The 15,706-nt window shown below is 32.7% G+C and overlaps 1 protein-coding gene across 1 annotated transcript in view; it reads right to left on the bottom strand.

Moving 5' to 3' along the window:
- The window catches only part of HCN1 (hyperpolarization activated cyclic nucleotide gated potassium channel 1), a 315,929-nt gene that overhangs the window by 55,215 nt on the left and 245,008 nt on the right, over positions 1-15,706 (bottom strand). Inside the window, exon 5 of the mRNA XM_036225740.1 lies at positions 4,256-4,402. Within this exon, the coding sequence (XP_036081633.1) occupies positions 4,256-4,402 (147 nt within the window). The remainder of the gene's footprint in view (positions 1-4,255; positions 4,403-15,706) is intronic.

The raw sequence follows: 15,706 nt of genomic DNA, 5'->3' as shown, positions 1-15,706 counted from the left end.
TCAGTCTGAGCCAAAGCACTACCTGGGGTCACATCTGAGTATAACAATCCCAAAGGGCAGACAGAGCAGGCGCTAGAGCCCCACTAAAGCAAATCCTGCTCTGTAGGGTCAGCCCCGGTGCACCAGCTCCTCCATTGGTCATGGCCGGTTATCATAGCCAATCAATCAGCTCTGAGGGTCAGTCCCTCCCATTGACTAGCTAATAGGAACCAAGGCTCAACTACAACAGGAGGGCACACACAACTCATATAAGGGACATATCTGAGACCAGGAGACATAGCAGTCCTATCTAATACACAGAAACAAATACTGGGAGAGAGGCAAAATGAGAAGACAAAGAAACATGACCCACATAAAAGAATAGAACAAAGCTCCAGAAAAAGAACTAAACAAAATGGAGACAAGCAATCTACCAGATGCAGAGTTCAAAACACTCGTTATAAGGATGTTTAATGAACTTAAGAAAAGAGTAGATGATTTCAGTGAAAACTTTAACAAAGAAAAAAAGATAAGTGGAGATAGAAAACATAAAAAAGAACCAGAAGTGAAGAATACAATAACTGAAATGAAGAACACCTTAGGAGGAATTAATAGTACATTAGATGAAGTGGAAGATCTAATTAGTGATTTAGAAGATAAGGTAGCAGAAAACAACTAATTAGAACAGCAACAGAAGAAAAAAATCCAAAAAATGAGGACAGTTTAAGGGGTCTCTGGGACAACAGGAAACATGCAAACATTTGCATCATAGAGATACCAGAAGGAGAGGAAAGAGAGGAAGGAATTAAAAACCAATTTCAAGAAATAATGACGGAAAACTTCCCTAACCTGGGGAAGGAAGGAGATATACAAGCCCAGGAAGTGCAGAAAGTCCCAAACAAGACAAACCCAAAGAGGCTTATACCAAGATACACCATAATTAAAATGCCATAGGTTAAAGACAAAGAGAAAATCTTAAAAATTGCATGAGAAAAGTGGTTAGTTACCTACAAGGGAGCTCCCATAAGATTGTCAGTTGATTTCTTAGTAGAAACTTTGCAGGCCAGAAGGGATTGGAACAAAACATTCAAAGTGATGAAAAGCCAGGACCTATAACCAAGATTACTCTACCCAGCAAAGCTATCATTTAGAAATGAAGGAGCTTCTCAGACAAGAAAAGCTAAAGAGTTCATCATCACCAAGCCAGTGTTACAGGAAACGTTAGGACTTTTTAAAAAAAAATTTTAAAAAGTATAAGCTCTTCAAAAAAAAAAAAAAAAAAAGAGTAACATAAAGAAAGGCAAAGAGGCAATAAAGTACACTCTTCCTCCCTCTCTACCATCAATCATTTCCTGATGATCAAGCATGAATGTAAAAAAATGAACATGGAGGCAGGCCATGAAGAGTCTCTTGTGCCATGTCAAGAAGCCTAAAATTTTTCTTGCAGGGAACAGGAAGTAATGATCAGGTTCTAAGAGGAGAGTAACATTGTCAAACTTATGTTTTATATCAATCAATATAGCAGACATGAGATAGATGCATTTGAGCTAGATGAAATCAAAGGCAGGGAAAAAGTAGTGAGTGCACTTCAGAAATTGAGGTAAAAGATGCTGAACTATGGCATCTGAAAATACAAGGAAAAAAAAACTGATCATAACTTAATGATAGAATAGTTGCAGGAAATGAAGAAATTTGAGGTAAGCCTGTGGATGGCTTTAAAGGGAAAAAAATTAAAAGTGGAATATTTCTATGAAGATCAGAGTAAATTAAAGTGTGGCAGGAGAAAGTAAATAATAAAACATATGATTAAGAAAATTTCTTGTTATCCTAATTTTACATTACACCGAGAATTTCCAGCACGGAGGAATGCTTCCCATTTATTTTTATGCTCACATTTTCTGTCAGCTTTCTGTAAACTCTCAATGAAATCTTATGCTGGAACCCTTACTGTTCCTGTTTTTTAAAAATAAATCCTCAGTTTTACTGTATCCTTTTGTGTTTTGATTTATCTTAATCCCTGATACTGTCTCTTGGATTACCTTTGTCCATGCTACAGCCTGTCCCTATTTTGAATCCCTCCAGACCCTTGAGAACTCAATCTGGTTCCAACTCCTGAGCTTCTACACCTTCGTGAAGGAGATTTGAATTTAATACAAATTCTGTGATCCAAGAAAGAGATAAAGCAAAGTATATAAATAGATTTAAAACAAATAATACATTTTTTTAAATAAAAAATTTTTGAATTATGTTTTTCAAAGGAAAAATTTTATATATTCATATTTAATTGAGGACTTTGTAGGGAAAATAAGCTAATCAGTAGTATAGCAGACATTTAGCTCCTTTTATTGCTAAAACTCAACTGATATCTTAAGGATTTTCAAAATAAAGCAAACTAAAAAATACAAATAACTTTTAGTTGATACAGAGATATAAAATGGTTAAAAATAGTCAGTATGTTAGTTGGAATAAAAATATTGAGAATTTAATATATGCTAGATGTAGTAGGAATTTCAAGAAAAAATTAAAATACAGACAAACTGGCACTTGCTTTTAAGGAACTTTCAAGGCAGAAGTGGAGAAATCAACTGTGAAAAAAATAGTGGTAACAGCCAGAATGAATAAATAACACAGAAGATTTACTGACTCAGTACACCGGGGGTCAGAAAAAGAGTGATCAGATCTAGTCTGGGAAATCAAAGAAGGTAAAAATAAAGTATTATTTGAACTAGATTTTGCTAAGAAATGAGAGACATTTCTGGAAAACATAATGCAAGGGTGAGAAATTATAATTGATTTTTGCAAAACAGCAAGCTGCACAGTTTGGCTGTAGGTTACTTTGGATCATGGATGGCAGGAAGGAAAAGGAAAGCTGGAGATTTAGCTGAGGCCAGAGCACAGAAGGGCTAGAATATAAGCCCTTCAGAGCAGAATAATGACCAACTGGTATCCATTAAAAAAAAAAAAAAAAAAGATTAATCTGACGTTGATGAAATTTTAAAAGGTAAAGAAAAGAGACCAAAGGCTGGAAGGCAGCTATGAGTTTAGTGCATCTAGTTTCTGTGAGAGAAAAAAGGTTTAGGAAAATGGTATTGGAGAAGGACTCAAGGGTATGGGCGTAAGATGTATTAGCATGATTAATTGATAGCATTTGGTGATTGATTGGATGTGAAAGGCAGAGAAAGATTCAAAAAAGAACCTAAGTTTTATAGTTTAAATGATTTGAGAAAATAACTAAAGCTCTTTCAGAGAGACTTTAAAGATAAATGGTTTAATGATGGAAGATAATGACTTTATTACATAATATATATAGGGCCAAGGGCTAATATGTAGCTTTTAAGAAAATGGAGCTTATAGCAAGAAGTTGGAGTTCAAATTTACAGAATTGAAGTATGAGATAAAAAGAAATAAAAGATAATAAATTCAGAAACCAGAATTGAAAGTCTATGATTTAATAATGGTTCAGTATTAAAGAGTGGAAAAAGAAGATTCAGAATACGTGTTTTGTTAAGTTTAACAATTACTAACAAAGAATCAAAGACAAAGGCTTTGATGATTAACATGTCATTGATAACTTTCAAGGAGACAATTTTGGTAAAGAAGTGGAGATCAAACCACAATGCAATGATTACATAGCAATCTTTTGAGAAGGTTGGTAGTAAGAGAAAGAAGAAAGAGTGAAGTAATATAAAGAAATACAAACAATAAAGAGAATGTCCCTCTGGTCTAGGGGTGACCTGAATATTCTGCTGGGCAGAGGGATGACCCTGAGGGAGGGATGGAAAGAAAATGTAAGGCAAAGAGGTGGTTTATTGATGGTACAAGTGTTTTAATGAGCTAATAAAAAATGAATTACTTGCAACAGGACGTGTCAGTTTGTGATCAGAGTCTAGGGGGTGAACAGGGAAAATGAATATGGGAAGAAAATAGAAATCAAAAAGAAGATAAAGAAATAGGTAAGAATGAGTCAAAGAGTGGAAGACTGGGAAGATATAGACAATGAGGACACAAGAAATAATTCTGATAACTATTTACACAGTTAATTCTAATAAAACAGTTATGAGAATCATAATTAGAAAAACAATTTTCTCATACTTTTATAAAGAATTAAAAGCCAATGTATGAGAAAACATACTAAAGAATAAGGGAAAACAAGATGTCTTAACAATTAATTCTGATTTTTCTTTCGAGTGATATAATATGGACTTGAGAATTTCCCATGGAAAGAGAAAATAAACAGTGACCATGTTCCAAGAAGATTTAGGACTATAAATCTTACCTCTCTCAGAGGATCATTAAGTTCACTGAGAATATTTTCCTCATCAAAGATTTTGCCTTGGTATCTGTGTTCATAGTAATCATGTATCTTCTGACGCATATCAGCTGGTAACTTATGAAATGACATGTATTGCTCCACTTGCTTATACTGTTAAGAAAAAGAAAATAGGAAATTAAAAAAAAAAAAAAAAACATCATGAGGCTATATGAAAAAGCACCATGTTACTTTTTTGTGTTACACTCAATAACTTGAATAACTATAACAAAAAGAAATTCTTTAAGGGGAAGAAACTAATGGACTCACTAGGAAGTAATGTATCTAATCTGCATCACATACTGTAGAAGGCGATTATTTAGGTGAATATTTCCTGTAACAAACTGGAATGTTATGAAAGCACGAAAGGAGTTCAGAGTGAATTTAAGAGTGTAGCCCCAGAAAGCCAGTGATAGGGCAAGAAAAATAAAGTGATGCTATTTTTTTTGGATTTTATTTTTAGCTGAGTTCTAAAAGAAGTGTGAAGTTGCTCTTTGGCTCTTCATCTGAAGAAAGAATGTTGTAATTTTGGATAGTACAAAAGGTTTTATCTTACAGCAAAAGATCAGACCTAATTAAATTTTGAATGCAGAGGCAAAGAGCTTGGCAATTATTTGCAAGTCACAGACAGTCAAGAAACACAGATGCCTGTGAAGTAAGAGAATATGTCATAATAAAGCCTCCTTCAATTGAGGATTTAGGAGAACATCAGGGTGAGATTAGATCTACATAATTTTATAGCTGAAAGTTAATTTAGACATTTAAATTCATTTAACCAAGTAATTCTTAAACTTGATTTCTCTCTTTCTTTCTTTCTCTTTCTCTCTTTCTTTCCCTCCCTCCCTCCCTTCCTCCCTCCCTCCTTCTTTCCTTCCTTCCTTCCTTCCTTCCTTCCTTCCTTCCTTCCTTCCTTCCTTCCTTCCTTCCTTCCTTCCTTCCTTTTTTCTTTTCTTTTCTTTCTTTCTTCTTTTCTTTTTCTTTTTTTAAATAACATCCCTTCTAGTCAGACAGGAACATAGAAGCATGGATGTTACCTAGGAGCTTATTAGAAGAGAATTTCAGGCTTCATCTCAGACCTATGAAATCAGAACCTGCATTTTAGAAAGATCCCTAGATGACTCATACACATTTAAGTCTGAGAAATACCTCAACATCTCAAATGCAAGTGGTCATGAGACAACGATGAAAAAATTAGTTAAAGCCCCCAAAGTTAGTTTTATTGTACAGATGATAAAATTGAGTACAAATAATATAGCAGGTAATAAAAGTAAAATAAGAGCCAGAGACACAGCCAACTCCAGGTGCCCCAAAGATTGAGCCCACAGGGAGCTCATGCTGGAGAAAGACCCTCGGGCCTCTGATGCTTGTCCGTTTTCTGTTTCTCTGCTGCACAGTGTCTTTTGCCTCTAAACAAAAGACTAATGTGAGTATAGTCTGTGGAGTCTGGTGAGTCCTGTCAAATATTCAAATTTGGGAAGACAATAAAACAGCTTCAAACAACAGGACCTCTACAGTTTGGACACTTACTGCATTGGTGAAAGTCCTTTCAGTGCTGGCCAAATAAAAGACTCATTTCTTCAGTACTAGTATGTGTCAAGTCATCTCTACTAATTTTTGTCAATAAACTGCTTGCCCAAACACTGCTTGGAGTGGTGAGAATCTTTAACCTTAACCAGAATATTAAGTTATAGATTTCTCAATTCTTTGTGTGCACTTTAGGGTTATGGAAGTAGCATTAAAATTTGTCAGTATTTTATTCATTTTGGGGAAAATCTGTGCCTATGAGCAAAGGCCTACTCATCTAGAGAAAAAATAATCTGCTCTATGTCTGTCTTTGAAATGCAGCTATCTTATTTTTATGGAAAGTCAGGGTTGGTTGAATCTATCTCTTTTTACTTACAAAAATCATTTAATCCTTTTTGACTTCAGATTACTAATCTACAATGAGGATATTACACCAAATGATCTTCCTTGTTCTCTCAGACAAAAGTTCTATAAATATCTCTTGTCAATTTTTCATTCTGAGTTAAACTTATTTTTTAAGCCTATAGTATGCCTCTAAACCATTCAATGACTCAGACTAATTATTGATCTAACAAATCTTAATCGATTGCAATGTGCCAATATGGCATAGTTGCCAAACACCAGTATTACCTGAGGACCCATTAGAAATGCACATTTGTAGTCTCCATCCTAGAATTAGAAACTCTGAATTAGAAATGCTAGCAGTCTGTGTTTTAACAGGCTCTCCACACACTAAAATATCAGAACCACTTCTATATGCCAAGTACTATGTTATCTTAGGACATAAGGAAGCACATTTGAGTGAGAGTCAGGGAAAGAAAAGAAATTCAGTTTTGACAAGTTAAGTTTAAGATGTCCATGGTACATCTTATATGTAGGTCAGCCACTCAGAAGAAAAAATATACACATAGTCAATGACAAGGGATCAGTGAGGGAGGATGTAATAAACAAGGAGGAAAAAAAAAAAGTAGAACTTAAATTTTAAAAACAGTTGAGTCATGGAAGTTGATCCAATTAAAAGAACTGGTATTAGCCAGTAAGATGTGATAGCAGAACCAGAAAAAAAAAAATTATTAGCAGAATCCGAAGAAGGATAAAGTTGCAAGTGGGGAGTGCTTAAAAGGAGTATATTCTAAGAAAAGAGGTACTGGAATGTGGCCAGTGAATTTGGAAATTAGGTATCAATCTTTGTTGCACTAAAAGAATAGATGGCCTTCAGGTATTCAGGCATCATTTTATACATTGAATATTCCTGGAAGATAGGGTTCAGAAATTATGCTTTTCAGTTTAAACTGCTACAAGAGCAAATTATATAAAAAATAAAAATTAGTAAGTTATTCATTATTACTCATCAAATCAAATGGACCTCTCAGTTTATGATTCTAACTCTAATCCTCAAATCTAGAAAACATTGCATATAAGTAAACTTTTTCCTGAAGTCTGTTTCTCAGGAACCATTGAATTGCTATACTGTGATGTTTTATGATATCTCAGGACATTTTTTTTTAATGTAGCCCAACAGCAGACGCTTCACCTGTGAGATGTCTATGTGTAACTTAAGACTGTCACGATAACTGCTTTTTCATCATTTTTTAAAGTTTTTATATAAGGAGACTCCAAATGATTTCAGAAATGATTATTACCGGTTATTGCTACCAAAACTCAGCCTCCTTGCCAGAGTGCAGCACAGTCTTTGGAGACAAAAGTAAATGCTCTCGGGTAGCCTAAGTCAGAAAAACTGAATTCCTACATTTATGTTTAGATCAATTTATTTATGCCTTGATTAAAACTTAAAATATCACAATACCTTGTTTAGCAATAACTCTACCAGTTTTATGACAGATGACTAAGAATATACATTTATGACAGATGACTAAGAATATACATTTCTTAAGTAGTATTAGCATACTAAACACTGAATTCCTCATTAGAAAATAAATTTAGTTTTACTTTAATAAAATGCTGAGCAAATAGCAGTACTTCAAATAATGAATTTATTATAAATAATTATCAACATAAATCTGTGGATATATATATTACTCTCATAACTTATAATGTTCATTTAATTTTTTATAAATAGGCAACAAATAAAAATATACATAGATTATTATACTAAATATAAACAATGTTAGATAGAGATTTAAAAACTTTTACTGAATATTTCACTTAGGTATTATGCATTTCCAGCATATGTCAAACATAATTTTTTAAGGTGAAAAACAAACGAAAAGAGGAAAACAAAGGTGTACTAAATAAACACCTTTTGCGTTGCCTTTTAGAGCTCAAAAATACATGACATCTCTCATTTGGACATCTCTCATTTCCGGACATTAGCACAGATTTGTCACAGAGATAGATGTTGTTATGAGAGTTTTAAAAAACTATATATTTATTGCGATTTTCAAGGTAACATGACAGTAATTCTTATTTCTAAAAACAAATTTTTATTGTCTTTATTTTTGGAATAGTTTTATTTAAAAAAAAATACAGGAAGACAACGCCTTTGTAAATGGCACTCAAAAAATAGAGGGCAATGAATAAAAAAATTGAATTATACTTTTAGTATAAATTATGCATAATTTACTTATGCTATTAAAACATTATTTTACTTAGAGGTAATTATGGGGAAAATTATCAAATAGCAAATAGTTACTAATTCAATTGAATTAAAATATATGTCTCATGATCAATATAAATAACATTGTAAAATTGGTGTTGGAAATGATATTTTTCCTATTGAATGAAGAATTGGTATAAATTTTATATTCTAATGATTACACGCTGTATATTTTAAATTAATTAAAAAATGATAATTAATAAAAAATTATTTAAAATTGCCCTTCAAAGACCAATAATCAATCATCAATTATTTTTACCTTTGTATTATTTAATGTTTAAGCCAATCATCATTGGATTTATGACTAAGCTATTTCATATTTTACAAAGATATTTTTCATGTTGCCATTTATTTACATGGTAACTGAAACCATGATTTTTATTTCAAACTACAATTAAAAATAAACTAGTCCTTTATATATACATATATGTATATGTATATATAACCATCTAGGTTATATGCAAATGAATTTAACAAATATTTCTAAAATGTTTAGTGTAGGATTAAATCATTTTTAAGAACTATGCTATAAATACAGCAAAATCTTTCATTCATCCTTACAGAAGACATAATTTTCTTTAAGTAAAAATAGCTTCTCAATTATTTTTACAAAATCTTTTAAGTAGCACAGTAATATCAGCATAAGTCATATTATAATAAGGTATCTTACTATACTTAAATTTGACTTCCAATATATTAAATGAAAAAAATATTAAGAATAAATCACACATGAAGAAAAACAGATGGCTGTAAAGTTTTTTTCTGCAGAAGTTTAAGTGAGATAATTCCATTTTATCTTCATTCTTCTTTATCTGTTTCAGAAAGTTAGGTAATAAAACATGGGTTTCTTCATAAGAGAGAGAATTCTTCAGCTTTTGAGATATGGGGAAGGCTTTTTGTGATAGTGAATAAGTATCTACTTAGACTGTAAAACTATAAAAATTAGAACTTATCAGATGATCTTAAAATCCTACAGAAAATATAACCAGATAAAAATTATTATTCTTCCATCCAGAATGATCACTTCCATTATAAACATACTTGCCCTCTCGTTTATGGAAACCAGCGCTATCCATTCAGATATTTTAAAGTGAATTATACTTGCATATATTTAAAAATAAAATAAAAATTTAAAAAAATTTGAAATTTGTACTACATAGTTCGTTCTTTCTTTTTATTTTAGTTTGTTTGAAAATGGCCAGCTTCCAAAAAGTTTTCCAAAAGCCAGTGTAACACTGTTTAAGACAACAAAGCCAGTAACTGAAAAAAAAATTGAGATTTCGGTGTATTTAGCAATTGGAAGAAAATGTTTAATTGCCAATTAAATAAATTGTTTATATATAAAACATTCTTAGAAAGTTAATTTTATAGTAATTGCAAAATAAAGTAGAGGAGATATTTTGCTAGAAATTGAAAAAGTCATTATTATCATTACAATAGAGTTAAAATCAATACTTGGATATTTAAAATATCCTTTAGCATGTTTTACTGCTCTAAATAGCTTTGATCTTTATTACTGTAGTTTTTCTTGGTGTGTGTGTGAAAATGATTTTGGCCTTAATTTAACAAGAGTACAGATTGTCATATCATGGTAAACTAATCATGCTCTCATTTTTCAATATGACTATTTAAAACATTTTATGCTATCTTCTATTCTACTTCCGCAACAATTTCTTTCACTCACAAATTTCAAAAAGAAATAGGTTTCACACAAGAACATCTACTAACTCATTTAGAAATAAACCTATTTTCTCCCTCTCTCTTTGCTTGTAACAATGGAAAATTGATTTTTCTCTCATTTGAAATTAATCTTTCAACCGTGTTTGAATATCTTCTCATCCTTCCTCAGAAACATTACCTTATCTGCTATAGGTTCTATACTTAGATAATTTGCAAAGATACTCTCACTTGGTATGTGAACATCACTGAACAGTACAAGCTGATGCTACTGATGTTCCATGCAACATTCCTATCCTTGCAGGATGTCCAGCCTCTGACCTCAACAGAGGTGATAGTCCTGTGGTGGATAGTCCATTTCAGGGTTTCTGCCTCAAGGATTTCTGAGAATCTTAGGAAAATTTCTTAGCTCAATCCACAGCTGCATGGAAGTTTGGGGATGGGGAGAGGTGTAGGTAACGTTACCCAGGGCAACATATAACAAATGAGTGACTCAAATCTACAGATTTATGTTATAGCCAACCATCCTTCAGAGAGAGGATTCTAAGGACCATTCTGCATGATTCCTCAAGGGTCTCAGTAGGACCAAGACTGACTTGCCCATATTGAAAACAACTCAATAAAATATGCTTCATTGGTTTCCCCCAGTCTTACTCTTCCTGTTTCCCCATTATGCTTCTTGGAATTACTCCTTAATATAAATTACTTACATCCAAATCCTTTTCTTAGGCTCTTGTGGCAGAATCCATACTAAGACAACGTAACCAATGATCCCTTCCTCCTAGAGACATCTTATCCATATACTCTACATCCATACACTTTTCTTGGGTTCTCCATCCATATACTTTTCTTAGTTCCTCTATCCTCACTGACTGCTCTTTGCAGTCTTATTTGCTGACATCTCTTTATATGATGGTATTCCCAAGGGCTATGCCCAATGCCTTTAAATTATTTTTCACCTCATGTATTTTCATTGAGCAACTTTACCATTCACCTGACTTTAGTAATGTAACAACAATTTCCTGGTCAAAGGCTCCAGCAGAGAACTAACTCCTGTTCTCCAGACTCACATGTAAATCTTCTTTTTAAGCATCTATCTTTAAAACATGTCTCAAAAGCATATCAAATACAACATACCCAAATTGAAGTCCCGTTCCTTCTCCCTCTTACCTTCTCTATCTAACCAGCAACTTAAACTACAGATCGGTTTAGGAGACAATCATCTCTCTGCTTCCAATATATTTTACCTTTATCCTCCATAAACTAACAGAATTGTTACCTGGAAGCTCATTTTTTAATGTTACTTTCTCTGAATATATTTCCCTAATACTTAACTCAAACTTTAATGTATACAAATAACACAGGGATCTTGCTCTCATCAAGATTCACATTCAATGTGGATGGAGTTGGAACTGAGACTTGCCATTTCTGACAATGCCCTAGATGATGCTTATGGTGCTTTTCAGAAAATCACAGGAGTAAAGATCTAGATTAGACTACATGGGTCGTTTATGCTCCCATCACACCAAGCCACACCCTGGCTCTTTTCTCACTACCATAATTGCTTATTAATTGTCTATATTCTCTGTTAGATCATAAGCTCCCTGAAGGTAGAAGTATTTTCTACTAGTCCATAAGTAACTTGAGCTGTCTTCTCACTGTTGTATCTCTGTTTTCTAATATAGTGACTCACGCGTAGTAGATGTTCAATATTTGCTGAATTGATTAGTTGTGCATGTTCTAAACATTCCGATTTGTAAACTATATTGGTTAGTCTTGATTGGGAACCAGATTTGAAGTACATGTTTGAAGTACTGGCAAAAATGCCATTTTTCTTTGTTAAATCCAAATATATGTAAAACATGTAAATGCTTACTTCTTTTTAAAATGTCTAGTTATACATTGAAGAGAAAAATCAAATACTTATTTATTGTGATAAAATGTCTTGTCTTTTTGTTTTTCTCCAAAGAGGACAATATGCCTTATTTGAAGTAATTGAAAAGATCCATAACTTAGTTCATTAACTTTAACTTTAAACAATGTGTCATTTAATTTTCAAATTTTAGACGGTGAAAGACGAATTATTTTCTAAACTATGAAGACTGTTAGTCATAAATCTACAGGTAATATTTCACACCAAGGTTAAACCTTACAGGCTAATCATGATTGCAGCTTTTAGACTAATAATTAGGATAGCATATAGTAATTTAAATGGTATGTATTTTTAAAAAATTGGGAGCACTGACTGTTGCCACATTATGTCCTGTGTGTGTATGATGTGTGTGTGACCTTTCAAAGGAAAAAATACAAGTTTAGTTATGTTAAACAAACCTCCATTGGGAAGATATATTTACTCTCTGTAATAAAGAGTTGGACATTTCTTTTAACAGTGTATTACCAATACCCTCTTTCTATCACCCTCAACCAATTTTTTAAGCTTCTAGTGATGAGTGATAAATCATTTACATAAACCTTATATAAGTACATTAAAAAGATGAATAGTTTGAAACTAAGTATATCATTTAAATATCACCGATAGTCTCCATTATTTTTGGTCAAAATATTTTTTAGTATTAGTAACAGCTTGATTTATTTTTGAAAATCTCTCATTTGTTTTTAATGAAACTATTTCTATTTCACTGTCCGTGGCTTTCCAAATTTAAGGCAACTGAATGTCTGAGGATACACAACACTTACTAAGAGTAAATATCATCTGGAGAATAATTAAAAGAAGACAATGAATTAATGAGTCACCAGCAAATTACCATGGAGAAACAACATATTTGATGTAAAAAGGAGCTTTTGCAATACTTAAAATTTATACCCCTTTGGATTAATTTGTTTTTCAAAAGTGAATAATTTTAATAAAGATTCATTTTTTCCTTCAAATTAAAAGGATATGTATTTTTTAAGTGCATACTATAAAACAAGATTAAAATGGATGTGATGACAGTACTTATCAAGTCTGGCATGATGTGGTAGCAAGGAGCAATGAAGCAGCACGAACATGCATAAAACACAGCCAGTCAAAATCAATGTGTCAGACCTTAATATTGATCAGTTGTCAGTCTCACCACGGAACAATTTAAAAATCCGTGTTAATCCACTGGAGGAAGCTACAGTATAGAATTACTACAACAACCTTAGGTAAATAATTACCAGAAAGTAAGAGCATGTTGTTAGAAGGAAGTGCTAAGTACAGCACTGCAGAATGAGAAAAGGCCCAAAGGTCTTGTTTACGCAAGGCCCAGACTTTAACAAAATGTATCGGTTGTTGGTTTCAAAAGAAAATACAGACACATACACCCACATACAAACATATGTGTTTCTACATATCAACATACAGAAGTATGGATTTCTGAATATGAGTTTATATATGCAAATTGAACAAGTAGTAGCTTGAACTAGAAATGATTTATTAATATCTATTGTTTTACATGCGACAGTGGGCCAGCATCATAAACATTATGATTAATAATACCAAGGGAAAAGAGACACTTTCAGAAAGTCAGTCATGAAATTAATAAAAGAAAAAGATCCAAACTTTATCAACTCAAACACTAAAAACTAATAGTCATTTGTTGATATAAATTTGTCTGGCTTTCCAAAACCAAGCCAATGTGGTAATTTCCAAAATATATTTCTTAAAGGGGTAAGAGAAGACAAAGACTTAAGATATAACATAAATTCAAAAGTGCCTTGTTAAAGTTAGAAACATTTAGCAAGACAATACAAGACAAAGCTTGCCAAGGAGATATCTTAGCAGAAGATGAGAGCAGCTGCTTACTAAAATACTAAGGACCAACCACAGACCAATGGTGTCAGACACGATATGAAGATGTGTCAAGATACATGTGTTGCCAGGCAGGTATTGAATTGGCTGTTATTTGACAAGCAAAGTGAAGAAGTGGATCTAGGAAATGAGCCAACTGGATATCTGTAGTCAAAGTCAGGTGAGCAGAGACAGCAAAACGGACAAGTTTCCAGTCTTATTCCACTCAATCATAAAGGGGCAGGGGTTTACACTTTTTCTAATAATCAGTAAGATTTTTTGTTAGTTTATTCTGGTAGGAACAGTTTAGATTCTGTTTCACTTGGTAAGTATTTATGCCCTTGAGTTACAATTTCTCAAAATAAACTGAGGCTCTAAGATGGTGACGCAAGTTTGATCTCTTTTTTCTTTTCTTAGGGCTGAATGATCTTAAGGAGGCACATTCTATTAATTGGCATTGCTAGTGAACATCTTTTTAGCAGGGTGTTTTTCCTACAGTTTAGCTGGGCAGCTGAGGTGGTTAATAGACATTTAAATAGAAATGATAAATGATGTAGGAGTTTGAAAATGATTCTAGCACTTCTCTTTTCTTTTGTATCAACATTCATCAACAGAGAATGTTGGATTCTAGTTTCCTGGCTTTAAATAGTAAATATAGACTGACAAGTCCTAAGTGTACAGCTTCTTTCAATCCAGATTCATATGTTCAATTGCTTAATTGGTATCTCCACTTGTATGTGTAATAAGCATCTCACATTTAATACATCCAAAGCCGAAATCCTCCCCCCAAAACTTATCTCTGCATATCCGATAATCATGACTTTCTAGCAGTAGCTTGGACCAAAACCACTGCAGTTGATTCAGCCATATTACTTTCTCTCATACACCACTTACACAAGTAAATTCTATTCAGTGTACTTTTTTTTTTCTTTATAGCTTTATTGAAGTCTAATATATATAGAATAAAATTTTCACTTCTAGTGTGTATTTCCATGAGCAATCACCATGATGTCCAAGTATTAGAACACTTTTGTCTCTCCTCACTTTCCCAACACTGGTCCCAGGAAAACTGATCTGTTTTCTGGCACTTGTTTTGCCTATTCTAGAATTTTATATAAATGAAATAATACAATATGTAATCTCTTACATTCAGTGTTTTTTTTTTCACTTAGCATAACATTTCTGAGATATATCCATGTTGTTGCATATATTAGCAGACTTTAAAAAATTATTTTTTATTGCTGAGTAATATTCCTGGATCTGCTTTTACAATATATTTAAATATTCATCTCTATTCCTACAAACTTGGTCAAAGTCATTGTCACCTCTTATATTAATGAATTCGAATTCTAACTGGTCTTTCTGCTTCACTTTTTGAGTGCTCATAATTTATTCTCAACCTAGTAGCCAGTGTTATTTTTCTAAAATATATCTGACCATGTTATGACTTTGTTTAAAATCTTCCCAGTATTCCAGTCTTAGAGTAAAGCTGAAGTCTTTCAATAATCTACAAAGGCATATGTGGACTAGTTTCCTGCTGCTTCTCCTATTATTAACCCACTTGCTCCTTGAGCTCCAATCTGATTGGTGTCTTAAGCCTGGAAATATGAGAAAGAGTTGTGGAAGAGTATCAGAGAAGACAAAAATTATATATATTTCCTTGGTGGTGAGAAATTTAAAGACTTGTAGCATTAAAATAAGATAAATTGTAGGATATACTGTAAATTTAGAACTTTTTAAATAAATTTTCATAGCAAGACAAGTGGCTTTAATCTACACCCCGAAACACTCCAGTGTATGTGTTTAAGCTTCTCTGCATTTTACTTGT

This window comes from Rousettus aegyptiacus, unplaced genomic scaffold, assembly GCF_014176215.1.
Source record: "Rousettus aegyptiacus isolate mRouAeg1 unplaced genomic scaffold, mRouAeg1.p scaffold_m13_p_8, whole genome shotgun sequence".
NCBI classification, from domain to species: Eukaryota; Metazoa; Chordata; class Mammalia; order Chiroptera; family Pteropodidae; genus Rousettus; species Rousettus aegyptiacus.
Note: the sequence above shows the minus strand (reverse complement) of the source record. Positions and strands in the feature narration are given on the sequence as shown.